At 46.6% G+C, this 20,914-nt stretch overlaps 1 protein-coding gene across 2 annotated transcripts in view; it reads right to left on the bottom strand.

Moving 5' to 3' along the window:
• Anp32a (acidic nuclear phosphoprotein 32 family member A) overlaps positions 1 to 8,382 on the bottom strand; it is a 34,063-nt gene extending 25,681 nt beyond the window's left edge. Inside the window, exon 1 of one of the 2 annotated variants that reach the window (XM_051197703.1) lies at positions 8,231 to 8,382. In XM_051197703.1, coding sequence (XP_051053660.1) covers positions 8,231 to 8,284 — 54 coding nt within the window. In that variant the 5' untranslated portion in view covers positions 8,285 to 8,382. Of the gene's footprint in view, positions 1 to 7,533; positions 7,681 to 8,230 lie in introns of those variants that run through there. The other variant, XM_051197704.1, reaches the window with a different exon arrangement.
• Positions 8,383 to 20,914: the final 12,532 nt, after the last annotated feature.

Below are 20,914 nucleotides of genomic sequence, written 5' to 3'. Positions count from 1 at the left end.
GAGCTGAAGATACATACATCACCCTCTGCAAAAAACGAGAAGGCAGTGCAGGGCTGAGGGCTGGGCTACTCTGCAACGCTGCAGCTGCTTTTGGAAAAACAGTGGGTCCTAGGATCTACAGTGGCTACTGAACTGCTCCTTCTGGCAAGCTGGCATCTCCAGAGCCTATCCTCTTTTCCTACATAAACGAGTACTACTTTCTTTAATGTAAGTGTGTATGTGTGTGTGTGTGCACATGTGCAGGGACAAGTGCTGATCCTTGAATTGCACCTTGTTTGAGACAGAGTCTGTTGTTTTCCTGTTGCATATAGCAGGCTTCCAGTGATGGTCTTGTCTCTGTTTCCACCTCTCTGGAGCCCTGGATTACAGATGCTCATGCCACACCTCCAGCTTTATGTGAGTTATGAAGATATGAATGCATATCAAGGCAGAATGGCAAGTTTTCTACCACTGCCACACTAGACCCATTTTTCTTTCTTTTTTTAAAAGTGACTGCCAGCCATCACTTCTACCATAGCAGCAGCACTTACGGTTGCTGTTGATACGATGACAGCCTCACTTTAGAGCCTGCTAGACACTGTGAGGGGAGGGAAGGCACTTGCCCAAACACTGGAGATGACAGAGACAGACACATATCAGGTACCCTTCTCTAAAACTCTGACTCAGTGAAAGGAAGTGTGGGTGCCCTTCGTATTGTAGAGCATGAAGGGCTAGGGGACATGGTAGCAAAGAGCACTGGCAGAGCCAATAACTCTGGCAGGCACCCATCCAGGATAGGCACTTAAGCTAATGGCAACTTTTACCATGAGGCTATCTGGGGGTAGAGCATCTGGGGACCACGGGGGCCAGCAGTGGGCTGCTATGAGATTGAGAAAAGCACTATTTGTTGCCTCACTGCAGAGAAAATACACAGCACTGAAAGGCACACTCTATTCCCAAACCAAACCACAAAACAGTTGAAGGAATTGTAATATCCAACTTTTAATTTTTCAAACAGTAATAGAATGAAATCAACTTAAGTCTAAACAATAATTTCTTTTCAATGAATCAAATGTCAAGGTTTTAAAAATAACATATTATGTATGTATGTACATACATATGTGCTGAGCAACAGTATGATTCATGTTACTAGTGAACTCAAAAAGTCTGAATACCACTGAGCTAATGCAGTATCCCCATGTTATTTATTTGGACATGGTCCTATGTAGGACAAGTTAAGCATGAACTCATGGATATGATATGTGGCTTTCAACTTCTGGTTCCCCTGCCTCCACCCCTGAAGTGCTGGGCTTGCAGTTGAGTGTTGGGATTACATCTGGTTTATGCAGTACGGAAAACAGAACCTAGAGTTCTGTCTATTCCAGCCAAGCACTCTAGTGTGTTACATTACACCCCCAGCCCTAAACACACACTCCTTCATTTTGGATGCTCAGGGGACAGAAGCTGAACAACCTGTCCAACTCAAGTTAATGACAAAGCCGAGGAGTGCATCCTAGTCTCTAATGGTTCTCAATAATTCCCTCACTAAACCACTCTCAAAATGCAAATACCTCTGGGGGGGGGGAGGTGAGGGGCAGGGGTGGTAATCCACACTTGAGTAATTAGTAGAGTAGGGTCATCTTTTAAACCCACTGTCTGGCCAGCTTGGTAAAGAAAATGGTAGAATGGGGTGGGGGATGGGGGAGTTGCATAGCATGGAGCTAAAACAAAAAAGTTCAAATGCCCCGCCCCCACCCCAGCTTTGGGGAATGGCAAGGACAGGGCTTGATGCACAGAATGAAGACACTAGTATCATCTAACAATTGGTTTTATATAAGGATGCTGTTTCCATGCCTGGGAAGATGGATGAAGGCCATGGGTGCTTTGCTCATCTGGCTTCAACCAGTTTTACTAAATGAGATGTTCTGAACAACCACCTTTGCTCCAGTCAGAAGTCTTTTCTTCCAAACACGCTGGGTATTCAGTATTGTATAATTATGTCCCAATATAAGACTCAAGTTTGTGGTTCTCTATCTGTCTGTGGGAAGCAAGTGCTGGGCACTGATGGAGGGTAGGTAGGTCCTAGGAGAACATAGTCCAAAAGGGGATAGCTCCAAAGTCAGAATTCAGGCCAGAATGCTGGACCAAGTTCATTCCATCAGACCCCAATCACAGGTACTCAGCACTGAGCTCCAGAGTAGAGAGGGTAGAAGGGCAAGCGGACAGCTTATGTGAACACATCCCAGCTCTTCAGTGTGGTGAGTCAGGCGCCTTTCCCACTGCGCTCTAAAGTAGGAAGGATGGTTAACTGCACAAGTCCCAAGTCACCTTGAGAGCTGCTGATATGTCCCTAGCCAAGGGATGGGGCAGGGTCTGGGAACTTCACATTCCATTTGGCTCCTCAGTAGCTCAGGCTTTAAGAAGCTGCGTGCAACAGGACAAGGGTTTCGAACCCAAAGCTATTTGCTTTGCTGTGGGCTGTCTCACCAAGAAACAAGCATGCACTGTGGACAAGCAGCAGGCCTGAGACAGAGGTGCCAGGGGTGACCTGGGGTTTTCAGTGAGCTGTGCAGATCCTCATGTCAACTGCTGGCTACATAGCAGCTTTGCCTTCAGTAGGCTTCAAAGCCTGGAATCTGTTGGTTTAAAGTTCTCCTCCACCTCTGAGACAGAGGCTTGCTCCATAGGGAGTCAGGGAATGAGAACACCTTCCTGGTGAGCTGGAGCCCATTTCTGTGAGGGTCAGACTAGTTTAAAGGTATATACAGAGGATCTTGGAAAATCCATGATGCAGCATCAAATGTAGGCCTTGCTACATACTTAAAAACAATGAAAGAACAGGACCCCAGGGACCTCCCCAGCCTGCTAAACAGAGACCAACAAACTTTCCAGGCAGTAAACTTCACCAAGAAGCAAAATTGAGAACACAACACAGGTTCTTTTATGACAAAAGGATACACATATACCTGTAATTATTTTTTATTGATTAAGTTCAAAATATAATGAGTACATTCCTCCCCCAATACAGGTCTGTAAAGTTACAAGTGCAGTTTGTAAGGAGGAGGATTCAAAAGTTAGCACCCCAAATCAAATCCCTCGGTGTTTATACATACAAATTGTTTCCAACTCATGTGGCATAAAGACAACCCACTTAGCTGCAGTTCTGTGACCAGATAGAAAACCTATACCAGGGTGGGGTAGAGTTCAGGAATCTGCATTTCACTGGCTCCCCTGGTGATCTGGTAATATGGGTCATGTTTGGGCCTTAGTGAATTACAGAACTACACAACCTGCATTCTCTACTGTCCACATAGATGGCCTCCGAGGTTGACTTTGAATCCTAGGCGATCCATCTCACAGCGGGGAGATTGTCTCTTCTACTTTGCCCATCCCTAAGTAACTGCAGGCAGGGTTAGGTTCAGGGCTCTTAGGCAGTGTTATTAGCACACTATACCCCAACTCTAAGGACCTACCTATAAAAAAGGAAATGCATTTTATGTATCTATACAACCACTAGCTAAGAATAACTCCTGTTTGTCTTCTCATTACTCCATATGCCACAACATCCAAAAGGCCAGATTCATGTCACCCTAAAATGATGTATATTTATATTCAAAACCTAGGCAAAGCTCCTCCTTAAAATGCCTATCCACCCTGCTTGTGTGTCCCACCTAAAGCTTCAACAGGAAGCCATGCTTTGTTTCAATGTCTTCAATACCAACAAACCTGAGCCCAGCCTCTTGCTAACAAGGTGGCAAAACTTCAAGGCTAAAGGAGAAAAGAGCCCTTCCCTATGGTGCTTCACAAAAATACAACTAGTAAAGGTGCTCCAAGGCACCGAGCAAAAGCAGCATGTTAGCATCCCGTTCTGCACTGGCAGTGACCTGGAGCTCTGCCTCAATTCTCTTACATTTAATATAAGAATAACAAGGGTACTTAACATAGTGCCCTTGTGAGGATAAATTAACTGATGTGTGTAATCCACTTAGCAACATGCCAGACACAGTAAGAAGCTATGTAAGCATCCGCTATTATTGTTGGAGTTGTTAGTTATTTCAAAGCTCCAGGACACCTTAAGTTATCCCTCACTCACTCCCCAGCATCCGAAACTATACAAAGCACCTGCTAAGGGCCAAATCAAATGAATTTGTATCACTTATTGAAAAAGCAGCACTGTCCCTATCTTGCTAGACATATGTGCAAAGCTTTGGAGGTAAACTGAGGTAATCTGTCCCAGACCACAGGTTAGTACCCTACCTCCGTGTAGCTGGTGAACTCAAACCCAGGTCTTGTGTGGCTTCGGAACTCAGCCTCACCATGGAACCTTCAGATTCAAAACAAGCAGCAGCGGCTGCCAGTCACAAGACTCAGCTGATCACTACCACACCAAGATCTCAGTTCTCTAACCCTGAATCCCTGCTTGGCTTGCATAAATTGGAGCAAATACCGGGCCACTTGAACCCAATTAGGCAGTAAGTCAGCCTTGGGGGGGGGGCAAAAAAAAAAAAAAAAACATGCAATGCATTCCAGAGGTCAAAGTAGACGCTGGCTCGGATGGCAGCCTTTGCCGGACACTTCCATGCAAGTTAGTCTCTGCATGCAGACACCAGCTTACAGCCAGGGAGGTGCCTACCACACACGCTTAAGTCCCACATCCCGACCAGCATTGGGAACAAATTGCCTGAGTCTTAAGTCAACACAAAAAGACAGATTACTTTTTTTTTTTAAAGATAAGTCCTATTCTCTTTCGGTTTGGGGTGGCGGTTTACTTTGTAGTTAGCTATCTTCCCCGCCAAAACAAAAAGGAAAAAAGAAGGGGGGGGGCAAAGGATAAATAGCGAAAGAGCTCCCCCAACCTGCAGGGTGCTGGACACCCACCTGAAACTCGACCAATCTTTCTAGGGAGCCCAGCCCCGGAGGGCGTTTCCCCAACGCATCCCGACAACTCGTCCCTCCCGGATAGGAGGCCGACGCCCTCGACTTCAGTTAGGGCCACCAGACTGGCGAGCTTGAGCCCCTCCGCCCTCCAGTTTCACCCCCCCCCCCCGACACCACCCTATCATTTCCGCCGAAGGCACAAACACCAGAGCGAACGCTTCGCCTTCAAGGCCACCTTTCACTACGTGCAGAGCGCAGCGGGAGCCTCGGCGGAAAACCGGGGGAGGGGGGAGTAGGGAGCAGAGGCGGTGGCGGGGGGAGGGAGGGCCGCTGGCTAAGGAGACCGTCACCTCTCAGGGTTGCGATACCCTCGGGATCCTGGGACCCCGAGCGAGGGGTAGTGGACCCCATAAGCCGAATGCGAAAGTGGGGTGGGGGTGTCCCTGGGGACGGTTCCCCCAGAAGCCACCTCGCTGGAGGGCGGCCGTCGGGGCGATGGCGATGGCGCAAGCCTTTCGCCCCCCCACCCCCACCCCCGCCAAGCGCGACAACAGCCACGGTGACAAAATGGCAGCTCGGCGCCCGGCAGGCGAGCCACCGGCGCAGGGCCGGGGCCGGCCGTCCCTGAACCCCGAGAATGCCAGGCACCCTGGGGCTGGGTCTCCCGCCAGCCTAGTAGTGCAAATGGCGAGGACAGATAGGGGCCCGCAGGTCCGTGCGGGTCGAGGACCCCTGGCCCGCCGCGCTCTCTCCAAACCCGATCCCCAGGCCGGCGCTACTGGGCTTCTGCGCCTGTGCGCGCCCGGATCCCCTCCGCTGGGGCACCCGGTCCCCGCCGAGTCGGGTCCGCGGCCGCCGTGGGGGAGGGGCGGGCCGCCGGCGCCCCGGGAAACATGGCTGCTCGTCCTAGTTCGGCGGCGTCGCGGCCACCAGTCCCCGAGATGCTACTTGGGAAGAGAGGTTGCAGAAGGTGGGTGCGTGGGGGAGACTCTGGGGAGGGAGGTTCCCCAGAACGATCCTGCTTTCCAAAAACGTTTATTTGAAAAAACAAAAAGCCAGAAAAACAACAACAAAAAAAAAGCCAGTTCCTCCTCCCCCACCCCTTTTGTCCCTCTTTCGAGAGCTTTCTGCCCTCCCCTCCCCCGCCACCCGCGCGCCCCACCCCGCCAGGAGCCCCGGGGCCGGCGAGTGGGCCGCGGACTCGCGGAGAGGGGGCGAAGCGTGAGAAATCGCGCCCAGCCCAGAGCGCCCGCCCCTCCCCCAGCGCACACACTCGGGGAAGTTTAAAGAGCCGGTTCGACCCGCTCTCCGATTCGCTCCAGGTTGGCTAGTACTGTGGATCTCTCCGTCCGGCCAGGCGCTTATGCGCACTTACTCGCCGCGACCCCGAAGGCCCCCAACTACATACAGGGGCATTCCGGAAAGTACGCGGGAAGCCCGCGTTCGGCCCCCTCCCCCAGTACCACACCCAGCCCCCCTCCACCTCCGGCATCGGGCACCGGGGCTGGGTCGGGACGCCACCGGCCGTGCCGGGCAGCCCCGCGGCAAGTCCTGCTGCTGGCGGCGACCCCTTCTCCCCGCCCTGCGCGCCATAAGGCTGTAGCACGTCTCCGGTGCACAGCTGCGTGAAGATGGGCGGACGGCAGAAAGGAGCTTGTTTTCAAAAGTCTTACTCAGGTTTGGAGGGAGGAACTAGGGGAAAAGAGGAAACGAGGCCTGCCTTTGTCAGGATTCGAGGGGCCAAGTGGCTGGAGGGGCGACAGGTCAGTGCAACGTGCTGCGCGAGCCCCTAACTCGCCCGAAACCCCAAACGCCCAGGCTGGACCTGGGTTCTTCCCGCCTGCGAGCCCCTTCTTCCCACGACCGGACCTTGAAGGGAAACCGGCCAGGGTTTCCACCCCAGATCCTAGGGTTAGGATCCTAGGGTTAGAGACCTCAGATGGATCAACTTGCAGACAACACGAGTGTGTGAAAGCGAGAGGGAGACAAAAATAAACAGTAGCGTTCGAGTCACCCACCCACCCTCACTTCTCATAGCAGTAGGCTCGCGCCCAGCCTGCCTATTCCCACCGGTTTAAGTTTCCTCCTGCCATACTCCCGCCGCTGCCCAATCCATAACGGCTATGGCCAGACGAACTGCCCATCCCAGAACTGCGTGCCAGCCGTGCCCTCAAGAATGTAGACCGGGCCGGTCCCCACAGCAGCACCAGCTCTGGGCACCTCGGGTCCTGATAAAGTTTCCCGTGCCCATTTATTAACCAGGCGCCGAATGGCTGCCAGGAAGCCCACCGCAGGAGAAGCAGGGACCCGGAGGTGGGATAACTGGTGCCGATGAGGCATCAGGGTGCCAAGGCTTGCAACTAGGGAGGTAGCCGAGGGGCCAGAGGCTCACCGGGACGCAAGCCTTTGGGCAACTTACACTAGCGATCGCTCGTGGTTGGGGAGGCGTGAGGATTATCTGAGCATTTGCACACTCCACAATCCCTCCCCCTCCTTCTAAGGTATCCCCCACCTCCTTTCCGCGAGGAAGAAGGGAGAAAAGACAGCATCTGGCCCAAAGGTGGGGTGGAAAGAGTGAGATAGAAAGGAGAAGAAGGAAGGCAGGCAGAGAAAGGGAGGGAGGGAGAGAAAGGGCGCGTTCACGAACACGACAAAGTTACAAATATGGCTCCCCACCTCTCGCCTCATCCCCGCAGAGAACGAAGACGCGCTTTAAACTCGAGCCATCTCCCAACTCCGCAGCAGCCGGGTCCCCACGCGCTCTCCCCGGGGGCCTCGGGCCACATTGATCAGAAACTAAACCGGACTCGGGATTCCCAAAACTTATTGTGTGAGAGAGAACGAGCGAGCGAAAGAGACGGCAACGGGAGGGGGCAGGCGCGGGAGGGGGCGGAAAGGGGGGTACGTTTCTAAAATATAACACCCCCTTTTTTTTTTTGTTTAATCCAGGAGGCAGCCCATCTTCTCCTCCCCTCGATCATCTTTTCCATCCAGACGCGACTCGTGGGAGCTGAGAGCTCGGACGAGGGTGAGATCGCAGCGTTCCCTCCGACCCGAACGCGTGCGCCCCGCCGGCCCCCCGCTGGGTGCACACTCGCACGCACACCCTCGCACCCATACCCGCACACGCGGGAGCACACGCACAGGTAGTCAGTCACACACCAAGGGCAGCGGCAGCGGTGGCCAGAACATGCTCCGATGGCATTGCACCCCCCCATAATCCAACCTTGCAATTCATTTGCAGTCCAACCATAAGCCCTATGCCTCCCCAGAGCCCCCCTCCATAAAAAAGTGCCTTTCCCCCAAACACACACGCACACATAACACAAAGTAGGAGAATGGACCGACAGAGATATTTTTGGCAAATGCTCACATCAGAGGGCGTCCTGTTCCGCAGCTCTAAATGAATCCGTTTGTCCATATCCATCTCTCACGCTCTCTCTCTCTGCAGAGGATCCTGCACCAGCGGAATTCAATCAATAAACCCCGAACCCACGGCCGCGCGTTTTAGGACTTTGAAGGCTCAACCAGCTCCGCTCGGTTCTCGAGCCCCCAGCACCCGCGGCGCACACTAACCTGATCGCCGTGGAGGCGGGACCTGCGACTCCGCCGTGGAGCGGCGGCAGCACGATCCAATCGAGTGGCGAGACTTCTGATGCCAGCCAATGGTGGTGGCGGCGGCGGGGGGCAGGGTCCAATGGGCGGCCTGCGCATCGGGCCAGGGAGGCTCAGCCATTTGGCCGTGGTGCCGGAGACGGACCCCTTTAGATACCCGGGCGACCGAGGAGGAGTGCGGCTGCAGCTTGGTGGCTGCGCGCGGGGGGCGGGAGGGAAGGCAGGGCAGGTGCGTGGACCTGAAGGTTCGTGGCCGGGGGCGGGGCCGCAGGTGCGTGGACGCGGGAGGGGCGGGATCCTCGCGGGGGCATCCTCTGAGTGCTTGACGGGCGGACGAGGCCTGGGGCGCGCGGGAGCAGGGCAGGCCCAGGGAGGGCTCGCGTTTTGGGGGCGCACGAAGGACAGATCACAACCCGGGCTGCCTACTCGGTGCATCCCTTCTGACTAGATCTACTCCCATCCCCGCAATTAAATAAGCAAGGCTAAGCGCACGATGTTCCCACCTTCCGAGGAGCAAGGGCGGGATCTCAACCCAGAGGCTTGGCATTCTGATGTCCTGCCAGGGCAGTCTTAAAAGAGGCGATTCCCCGAGAACCACTGGAGATTTTGTGTAGGGCAATAAATGAATGAAAAGGCCGCGTATGCAGAACTGTACTGAATATTAAAAAGTGCGAAAGGAAGCTGCTAGTAACTGACGATTCTCAGAGCCGAACATAATTTACAGGCTTTATAGGTTTTGTTGAGAGAGAGCATCGCACGACTTCTGTCTAATCGTCCACCAGAGTCAGTTTGGTTAGATCTGAGTTGCCAAGGAGTCGCTAACTGGAGTACTTATCCAGGTCTTTCGATTGCTTTGGGTTTTGTTTTTGTTCGAACAAGTTACATTTTTAATAGACCTTAAAAGCCTTGGTTCCCACTGGGTTACCAGCTTCTTATGAGCCATCCTGGGACCCCATGTACTGCGTGGATATCTGTGGCTTGGACAAATCACCGGGATGACTGTCAACAGGGACACATGTTTAACCTCATCCACACAACTTTCATAGTATCCGTTTCTCTTTGTTTCTCTTCGTCTACATGCTTCTGCAAACACCCTAAGGTAGTTTTATCTTTTTGGCTACCTTGGAACTGAGTATTTTATTCAGTAAATTCTTTTAGATCAAATAATAAATGAACTTGGAAGCCGATAAATGTTTATTCTGAGTAACTGGAAGTACAAAAGCATGACATTTGGGTAAATATGGCATAATTTCTTTAAATAGTTAATTTAACATTTCTTATCCTTAGATTCTGTTCATTTTTACGAAGGCTGTGTAACTGGAATTTTTCAATTGTATTGATTCCTTTTTAAAACACAGGGGCTCCAAATCACCTCTTTGCCATTGAATCAGTTGTATTTCTGGATATGACAGTTAACGTTTTTAAAACAATAGCTTTACATCACAAGTATATTAATGGGGGGATGGTGTGCCTAATCTATATATATACAGCAAGAGTCTTGAAGTTCATGTTCTTTGGGATGCCAAATGCTCATTTGCTACTTAAACCCTGAGGTCCCTGCTAACGGCAGTGTTGTGGGAGAGTCTGTCCACGTGAATAATTCCTTTAAAGGTGCCCCATTCTACCTCAGCTAAGTAGAAGCAAACAGCTCACTTGACAGGGACAGAAGAGAACTACTTGGGATCCCATCCCCACTCCACATACATACCCTTAATGGAGAATATACAGAAACAAAATTATGAAAAGGAGGCATTTCAGATCTGAAGAGAAACCAGAATACTAGAGACTAAATTAGGATGGAAAAAAAAAATGGTGACCTCATCACTGAAAGTTAAATATAACTTGTTTTTGGAGCACCTTTACAGTTTTTGAATAGCAGCTTTTGTATTTAGTGTCACAAAACTAAAAGAAGGCTTTCACTGCATGTCAGTATAGAAGCTCAAATACCAAAGCACTTTGAGTATTGCCCACTTGCTAGTACCTGTTGAAGGAAGAAAGTTCCTCTTGCTTGTAGTTTATCTAACAAAGTATTAATAGGACTTTAGTGGTTTTATTAGAAAACAGGAAGGCGGATATATATACACACATGTGAATGTGTGTAATTACTATTTACAGGGCTATTATAGTTTTATTGTGTGTTATAGTAGTAGTACTGCTCTTCATCAATCTGTATTTCAGGAAAGCAGGGAGAGAAACCTTCCTGAGGCTTCTTGAAGGAACTTTTATATGGATGGGGAACAGGTGCAGTCCCTCCTTGAAGAGGGAACCTGCAGCAGGCATTAGGTGATGAGGGATAGACAATGGACAACAGGGGTTTTGTCCTGTTAAGAATATGCAAATCAAGTTTTGAACCCCTATAGAAAGGGGTGGCCTTCAAATAAAGAAGGGGACCTTCCTCCAAGGAACCCATCAAGAAGCAACCCAAACTAACAGTCGCTTCTGAAAGATAAGAGCAATGGGTGTCCCCACCACCCTGCTTTTTGAAGGTTTTATTTTTCTGAGACAGGGTTTCACTGTGTAGACCTGGCTGTCCTGGAACTCACTCTGAGTCTAGGCTAGCTTCAAACTCAAAGATCTACCTGCCTTTGCCTCTCCAAGTCTGGGATTAAAGGCCTGTGCAACCACTGCCCAGAGGTTTTATTTTATTAATGTGCATCTGTGTGCAAATGAGTGCAGTTGTCCAAGGAGGCTGGAAGAGAACATTGAATGCTTCTGGAACTGTATTTACAGGTGCCTGTGAGCTGATACCATTGGTGCAGGAATGTGTACTTGGGTCCTCTGCAAGAGCAGCAAATAATCTTAACTGCTGAGCCGCCTCTCCAGTTCTGACATGTTGAAAAGGCTTGTTTTAGAAATACCCACACCATCACTGCTGATGTTTTAGCTCATTAGCCCTTGTTTAGTCTCTGAAGGAAAGAAACCCTTTGGTTCCTTGATCTTCAGCCTGAAGCATCTAGACTGGAACATGGCCATGGTTCTCTTCTGCTTACACCATGGCTCTGCTGCTTGGATCCCAGGGACAATGACATGGAAAAGCTCCAGCTTGCTGGTATGCTCTTCTGTCCTTACACATAAATAGCTTTTAGAAATGTGGATTATTCTCTTGAAACCCATGGTAACAATGCAGAGATGTCTGCGTTTTGATTTGAATAGCAAAGAAATGTTGAGGTCTAAGATCTAAAAAGTTACTCATAATTTTCTATTGCTTAATGAAGCATTGGGTTTTAATAGTGTATGTTATGTTTATTTTTGTGTGTTGGTGGGATCATGTGCTACTTCACAGAGGAAAACTTTTCAGTAGTCAGCTCTCCTACCATGTGGGACTCAGGGATTGAAGTCAGGTCATCAGGCTTGGCACCTTTACCCAATGAGCCATCTGGCTAACCTGGGTGACTTATTAAAAAGAAAAACAAAGTGCCTTAATGATTGAATAGTTACCTTGTTAATGAGTTGGTCATGGAGAAAAATCAGTATTGACCAAAAATAGTTATTAAAGGTAACTTTTTAAAAAAGTAACAAACTATGACTCATGCCTGTCTGTAATAGCAGTAGAACTCTGGAAGCAAATCATCATGGATTTGAAGCAGCCTGGGCTATTGGGTAACACCTTGTTCCAATGAGTCAGGCTTGGTATCCTATGCCTGTAATCCCAGCATGGAAGTTGGAGGATCAGGAGTTCAAGGTCACCTTCTGCTATACAGTGAGTTTGAGGCCAGTCTGGGCTACCTGATCCTATATTAAAAATTAAGCAGTGCTTGAGAGATGGCCTCCAATTTAGAGCACTGGCTGCTCTTCCAGGGGACTTGGGTTCAGTTCTGGGCACCCATGTGGCAGTTCACAACTGTCTAAAACACCAGTTCCTGGGGATCTGATGCCTTCTGGCCACCAAGGGCATCAGGCAAACACATAGTGTATAAACATACATCAATGCAAAACACCCATAAAAACAAAAAAAGTTTTAAATGCCAGGAGGTAGTAGCACATGCCTTTAATCCCAGCACTTGGGAGTCCGAGGCATGCAGGTCTCTGTAAGTTGGAAGTCAGCTTGGTCTACAGAGTGAGTTCCAGGACAGTCTCCAAAGCTATAGAGAAACTGTCTCAAAAAAAAAAAATTTTTTTTAAAGTTTTAAATAAAATATGGCTATAAGAAAAAAGTAAAACTGGAGAGATGGTTCAACATTTAGAGCAGCTGTTGTTCTTGCAGAAAGCCTAGGTTAGATTCCCAGCACCTGAATGATAGCTCACACCCATCTGTAACTTCACATCCAAGGGGTCTGATCCCCTTTTCTCAAGTCTGGGAACCAGGTATTCATGGTACACATATACACAAAACACCTACATATATAAATCTAAAAGAAAAAATAAGTGGGTGTGTTACAAGCAGTTTTCCTACCAGCCTGGTCCCACCACCGCATCAGCCCCAAATAACACACAGAGACACTGTATTAGATATAAAGCTGTTAGCCTATTACTAGCGTTTCTTATTGGCTAGCTCTGTCTTAAATATTAATCCCATTTCTATTAGTCTAAGTGTTTCCATATGGTCTTATCTTACCGGAGGGTTCTGACCTCTTTCCTCAAGTCCCTACATCTTGATTCTCCTACATCTCCCAGAATCCTCCTTGTCTCCTAGCCCACCTATCTTGCTTTCCTATTGGCCAACAGGTTATTCATTAACCAATAAAAGAAACATATTTATAGAATGACATCTCCCATCATCTCTTTTCTGTCTAAATAAAAAGAAAGGTTTAAACTTTAATATAGTAAAATATGTAACAAAACAGTTATCAAATATGAACTATAGTTAATATTTAGTTCATTAACATAGCAAGATTTAAAGAAATATTTTATCATCTATCTTTGTGATTTTATCATCTGTTCTATCTTTGTGAGTTTAAAGTCTTATATGTAATTTATCTTTAATCCTAACTGAGGAAAACTATAACCATGACTATCCATCTTCAATTCCCTCAAAGACCACAGAAGGATATAATATAAACTCTAGAAATGACAGAGACAACTTGCTGCCTGGTCAGTCACCTGAAGTTCTTCTTTAATTTCCTATTTCATGGGTGTGGTGAAAACACCTATAATCCCAGTAATTGGAAGATATGAGCAGGAATATCAGAAGTTCAGGGTCATCTTTGGCTATATAGTGAGTGAGTTTTAGGCTAGCCTGGGCTACATGAAACACTCAAGAAAACAATAGCAAAGAGATATTGGAGGGGTTGGCCAATTGATTAAGAGCCTCATTGCTCTTACAAAGAACTGGATTTAGTTCCCAGTACCCACATAGTAATGCACAGCCACCTGTAAGTCCTAGACACTAACACAATGTGCATTCACACATGTAAAATCTGAAGGAAAAAAGACAGTGGAATGTGAAGTTACTGAACAATACTGTGACAATTCAGGTAAAGAATAAAAAAAAAAAAATCAACGCTGAATGTATTGAGTAGTAACCAGTATAGGGTTGAGGCTCACCTCTAAAGCAAAGAAAACATTAAATATATTATGAGCTGAGTTTGGTGGTACACACCTTTAATACCAGCACTTAGGCTGAGGCAAGAAAATTTCTGAGTTCCAGGCCAGCCTGATCTACATAGTGAGTTCCACACCTTGGTTCAGTAATAAAAGAAAATATACTAATACAGAAGGGATCCAGATCAGACTATAAGAGCTCTTAAAATACTTTTATTTGCAAGTGTTCTTCGTTATCCCCCATGGCTTATCTGCCCCCTCAGATTCTCTGCTTTGTAATGGCAGTTATCATTTGAACTTACAAATTCAAATGTTCACTCCACTTCTCTCCTGGAGTCAGTTGAACACAATGGATAAATTATTAAATTTGTACTATATTTTCAATTGAAACATAGAGCCATCCTGGAAGAGCATTACAAATGCTTTACACTTTCTCTGGTCACTTGTGATCTGAAGATAAAGGTTTAAAAACTAAACAACTTTTAAGGGCTAGGAGATGGCTCAGCAGTTGAGAGTACTGACTGTTCTTCCAGAGGGCCCAGGTTCAATTCCCAGTGCCCACATGGTAGCTCACTAATGTGTAACTTCAAGATCTGACACAGACAAAACACCAATGCACATAAAAATAAATTATCTTTTAAAAAAAGAAAAACTTTTAAGGACTGGAGAGATGGCTCAGAGGTTAAGAGCACTGGTTGATCTTCCACAAGTCCTGAGTTCAATTCCCAGCAACCACATGGTGGCTCATAAACCATCTGTAATGAGATCTGGTGCCCTCTTCTGGCCTGCAGAGACACATGCAGGCAGACCACTGTATACATAAGAAAGAAAGAAAGAAAGAAAGAAAGAAAGGAAGGAAGGAAGGAAGAAAAAGCCACAAAAGAAAAACCTTTTAAGATCTATACTTTTGTGTGTGGGTGTCAGAGGACAGCCCGCAGGAATGAGTTCTCTCTTTCTACCATGTGGCTCCTGGGGATGGAACTCAGATCATCAAACTTGGTGGCAAGTGTTTGTTCCCACTGAACCATCTTTACAACTGGAATAGAAAATTGTTGAAATCATTTGCACGTGGCCAGATGAAGTGACCCTGTTAGGACTTTGAGGACTCTTGCCCAGCAGAAGGACATGTGTCCTCTGCTACACTGGCTAATTTTTCCAAATGTATATTACATGCCTCTTGTGTTTGAGGATTATGTCACTTGCACATGTATTTAAAGGCAACTTTAACAAGTGTGACAAATACATGTCACTCAGCCATGGAATCTTTGTGTCTAGATCAGTGTGGAGCAGCACTGCTGTAGCCAAAGCCCAAGAGCATGCATGACTAGGACATGTGTGGAACAAGATGCGGGACAAGCACGTGTATATGCTGTCGAGGCACTTTCATAATGACGAAAGGAAACCAACCAAACAAAAAAGGAATGCCAAATCTCCAGAGTAAAGGTCGGGGAGGGTCATGCAGAACTGGCTGGTCTTGTTCACTGTGCAGCTGATAATGACCTGGAGGTTCAGATTCTGCTTCCACCTCCCTGGCCTGTGTGAAAGTTTAGTTTCTACCAAGCTCACGCACACATGTATTGGTGCCCTTCCTGTTTGCTGCTTTCACTGGAAAGGGACTTCATTACATATTTAGTCCTGAAGCAGTGTTAACACCTGCAATCTTCATGTTCTTTTGAGCCCCTCTTTCCTACCCCACAATAAACAATGCATTACAGCTGTTGGCATGCAGCGCCAACAAAAACCTTAAGACTTTGCAAGAAACCATCTCCAGTCCAGATAGCTGATCTTAAATTAGGATTTACTCCTAAAAAGGTAATCTTAAGATAAAAATAATCCACCTACTACATTTTGTGTACGACTGTACCTTTAGAGGGGTAGGGACAAAAAGTTTCAATCTGCTACTGTAACCTGGAATTCAGAATCAGGTGCAGATCTAAGCTGACGGGTGTGAGATTTGCAGTGAAAAATCTCTGAAGTAGGCAAATAGTCCCTAAAGGTCCTGGCAGGATGTAGAAACCTTAAAGATCATTTTGGAAAAAAAAAAACAAAACAGAAAGTATTGATGGCAAAGTGAATGATAAACCCCATCATGCCCACAAGACTGGTATTCCTGAGGCAGAAAGGTCATCAAACTTGTACATGTAGGAAAAAATGTATGGGCACTGCCCGGAACCAGTACTGTAGGCCTATAATCTCAGCCTCTCAGGAGGCTGAGGCAGGAGGACAAAAAAAAAAAAAAAAAAATCCAGGTTTATCTGGGTTTGGGGGTGAGCTCAAGGAGCCCAGAGATATAGACCAATGATAAGGTACTTGCCTGACCCAGAACTCAACCCTCACAATTAAAAAATGTTATCAGTGCTGAAATATACCCCTTCATATGTCAGGACCTGTATATGGGAATCCATTCCAACTTGTTCTGAGTTTAGAGAGCTCAAATCATTCCTATTGTCCTTAAAACATTAGCTTACTGGCTACAGGATGCCTGGGCCTCAATGGTGAATGACTCCTAATTACTTACCAAAATCCATTTTCTCTTCTTCCTAAATACAGGAAGCCTGACAATGCTTCCCAGCTACCTTTGCAGCTAGGTGGGATCATGTTAGTGAGTTCTAACCAATAGAGGCTGTATGGCAGTGAGGCTGCCACTCCAGGGCCTGAAACCACCAGTGCACGCCAAGACGGATGTGACAGGATGGCCTGAGCAACCAGGTCTTCATGAGGTGGAACCTCCCCCAGCCTGTGTCTCCCAGAGCCATTCCAACAACCTACTCATCTGTCTATCAAGAGAGAACCTGCAGAGTCACCCAGTTAGGTCACCAGGTAAAAGAGCTTGCCACCAAGCTTGATGACTCTGGGAGCTACATGGTGGAAGAAGAGAGGTGAGGTTGTCCTATGACATGTAGCCATGTGTGCCTACACTCAAATAGATAGCTAGATAGGTGGATAGAAGATGATGGATGGATGGATGGATGGATAGGATGGATGGAAAGAAAGAAAGAAAGAAAGAAAGAAAGAAAGAAAGAAAGAAAGAAAGAAAGAATTATAAAAACAAAACTCTGGGAATTGAACTCAAGGCTTCACATTTGCTAGGCAAGTGTTCTCCTGCTGAGCTACCCAAGCTCTTTTTTGTACTTTTCATTTCTAGGCAGAGTCTCTCTAAATAGCCCAGTGTATCTTTGAACTCAGGCCTGGAACTTCCTCCTGCCCCAGCTTCCTGTGTAACTGTGATTACAAGCCTATGTTATGAGGGCTAGTTCCAAGACAGAAACTGTGTGTACTTGATTTGTTACTGCAGCCTATTCTCATAATACACTAACAGTTCTTGAAATTTTCAATCCTACTGTTGGATCCACTTCTGATTTTATAGATTGCCTATGAATTTGAATATTGCTATACTTAAAATTAATCTTTGAATTTGAAGACTAAGGTACCATAAAGCATACAATGTATGTCAATGAAAAAATTCTGAGTGAAGAATTATAATGGAGGTCAAGGAATGGCAGGCACATAGGCTAGGAGATGATGGTTCATCTTGCTGGGCAATCAGGACTAGAGTTCAAATCCTCAGCACCCAGATGAAATATCAAAGTATCTGACACTTTGAGTAGAACAGAGTAAGTACCTAATAGCCAGGTATGATGACACACACCTGCAATCCCAGACCTAAGGTGGGGAAGGGGGGTGGGAGACTGAGGCAGGAGGATTTCAAGTTCTAGATCAGCCTGGATTACTACATAGTAATAGTCTTTAAAAACAACACAAAAATAAAAACCACCTTAAAAGTGGTTTTGATAATATATGGCTATATCCCTGTACCTGGAAGCTAAGCAGGATCAGGCCTGATTAACATTTGGATGGGAGAAATATCTTTACTCATCAATGCCAGTTACGTAGCAGCAGGGTACTGGGTAAATAGGATTGCTTAGTAACTTCTTTCTAACACACAGCGAATAAAAATAAATTTCTGTTTCTGGGACTATAATACAGAGGCCTTCCTACTATGAAAGTCTTATTTTAGGCACCTCAAGAATTGTCTTTATTTCAGGCTCCTACTCAGGATTTGAACTGTCTGAAGAGTTTGTAGGACAAATGAAGATTGCAGGGCTTCTTAGCTCTGTTTACTCTGGTGCAAGTGTGTTCCAGGGTCAGGCATACAGCTTCCATTCCTTCAGTCAACACCTCCTCTCCCCCTCTCAAAGGCATGCATGCCTGGTCTCTTATGTAGTGCTAGGGATCCGGACCCAGTCCTTCTTTCCAGTGCTATTACCTACTGAGACATCTCCCCAGTCCTTTCTTTTTATTTATTTACTTACTTAGGTAGGATTTACTCTGTAGCCCTCAGCCTGGGCTTGGCCTTCATGTCCTCCAACTTCAGTGTTCCACAGGCTGAGATTACAGTTGTGAAACACTACTCTTCAGTTTTGGTTTGTTTTTAGATTTATCGTGGTTGGTGTGTGTGTGTGTGTGTGTGTGTTTGTGAGTATGTGTGTGAGTGTATGTGTGAATATGTGTGTGTGAATGTGTCTTAGTATGTGTATGAATGTGTGTGAGTGTGTGTGTGAATATGTGTATGAGTGTGTGTGAATATGTATGTATGTCTTTGTGAATATGTGTGTATGTGTTTGTGAATGTGTGTATGTGAGTGTGTGTGTATGTGTGAGTGTGTATGTGTGTGACTGAGTGTGTGTGAGTGTGTGTATGTATGAGTGTGTGTATGTATGAGTGTGAATGTGTGTGTATGTGAGTGTGTGTGAGTGAGTGTGTGTATGTATGAGTGTGTGTGTGTGTGTGTGTGTGTGTGTGTGTGTGTGTAGGTGTCCATGGAAGCCAAAAGGCAATGGCTCCAGTGGAGCTTGAGTTGCAGGAAGTGTGAGCCACACAGTGGATGATAAGAACTGACCCTCAGTCCCCCAAAGAACAGCAAGTGCTCTTAACTGCTGAACCATCTCTCCAGGCCCCTTTTTGCTTTTTATTTTATGTTCTATTTTGAGCCAATCTTAATTTGTAGCTCTGGCTGGCCTTGAATTGGCCATACTCCTGCCTCATCAAGTTGTCCTGTTGTGACTATTGGTGTGGACCATCTTGTCCACATATTTGAAGAAAATATTTTTGTGTGTTTTTGTTTTGGTTTGACTTTTTGAGATAAAGTCTCATTATGTAGCCCTAGATAAACTGGAACTCTCTGTAGAGCAGGCTGGCCTTGAACTCATAGAGCTCTGCCTGTCTCTGTCTCCTGGGTGCTGGGATTACAGAAGTGGGCCATCACACTGGCTTGTTTGATGGTCTCAGCACTTACATAACCATCTGTCTTTGAACTGGCAGTTTCTTCTTCCCTCAAATGGCCTATCAATATAAAAATGGATATGTAAATTTTCAGCTTTACTCTGATTATATGAATAATAAGGAATTTAGCAAAGATGAAGCTCAATGTGTTGCATTAATTATTAAGTGGCTTATGGGACTCAAGGCAGCGCTTGTTAAGATAGCACTTGTGGGACACTCTAGGTTCCAGCCACACATAAAAAGGAAAAGCTACAGGGGCCAGCAAGAATTCTCAGTGAGTAAAAGCACTTGCCATGCAAGTCTAACACCCTGAGTTATGTTTCCAACACCACAGTAAGACACAAACTCTCAAAAATTGTCTTCTGGCCACACATAGTAATGTGAATATATACCACTTGTACACACACACACACACACACACACACACACACACACACACACACAGAGTTAGATGGATGCATGTACACAGCACTACCACTACCACCAATAATAAATTAAAGTAAGTGGTTAGAGAATTGGCTCAGTGGTTAAGAGCACTTCTGCTCTTCCAGAGGACTTAGGTTAGCTCCCACCACCCACAATGGGCAGATTACAGCTTCTTATCATGCCATCCCCAAGGGATCCAACATCTCTGGTCTCTGGGATACCTACACTCATGTGCACATACCCACACAAATACACACCACTCAAGATAAAATACATTTAAATTAAGTTAAAGGACAAAAGCTCTAAAATAAGGGCTCTTGAAGAAATCTCATGGAAGGTCTGAAGATACAAGAACACTACACAAATGTAAGTTTGAATTGTAGAGGAGACATGTGGTAGGAGGTTTGCCCTGTTAGCATTTGCACTATAGCTAGAGATGAAAAAATGTAATTTTTTCTGACATTAATATCTTTAAAAACAATTATCTAGCCCTGGCTATCCTGAAACTTTCTCTGTAGACCAGGCTGGCCTCAAATTCAGAGCTCCACCTGCCTCTGCCTCCAGGATGCTGGGACTAAAGGTGGCACCATCACCACCTGGCTAAGAAGTATCTTTTTTAAAGCAATGGTTGTATTTTTACTTGTTTTCTTACGTGTGCTATAATGCCCTCAATTAGGGTTATAGGTGCTTGTGAGCTGCTGGATGAATATGCTTGGATCCAAACCCTGGTCCTTGGCAAGAGCAGCAATCATAACTACTGAGCCAGTGTTTGAAAATAAGAATCTTGAGGGCAGCACAGGCCTTTCCTGAGGGAACACCCAGATTAGAGTTTGGGAAGGCTGTGGTCAGCTAGACCAGGGTTTACAAAGACCCCATTGAAAATACTGCAAACACATGTTTCCTCATTCCAGAGACACCAGCTTCAGTAACCTATTGGTAGAAGAACACAAACTGATGCTGTCCACATACCCTGGAACATTTTGAGGGCATTAATAGAAGCCCTGGAAGGAACTACAGAAGTTTTTACCCAAGAAGCCAGCAAACCTAAGTGTGGGCTTGGGTCTATCTGACCCTTGTCAGGGTGTCTCATTCATTGCTACTGTCAAGACAGCCACTCAGATTTGCCACCAACTCAGAAAGAATTAATGAAAGAAATCCGAGAACACGAAAGGACTAGGGCTGGTGAGATGACTCGGTGAGTAAAATATAGGGCAGTCCTGGCTGACTGACCTGAGTTTCATTCCAGGAAGCT

Source organism: Phodopus roborovskii, unplaced genomic scaffold (genome assembly GCF_943737965.1).
Source record: "Phodopus roborovskii unplaced genomic scaffold, PHOROB, whole genome shotgun sequence".
In the NCBI taxonomy this organism is placed as follows: domain Eukaryota; kingdom Metazoa; phylum Chordata; class Mammalia; order Rodentia; family Cricetidae; genus Phodopus; species Phodopus roborovskii.
The sequence above is the reverse complement of the archived record's forward strand: the minus strand, read 5'-3'. Positions and strand labels throughout refer to the sequence as shown.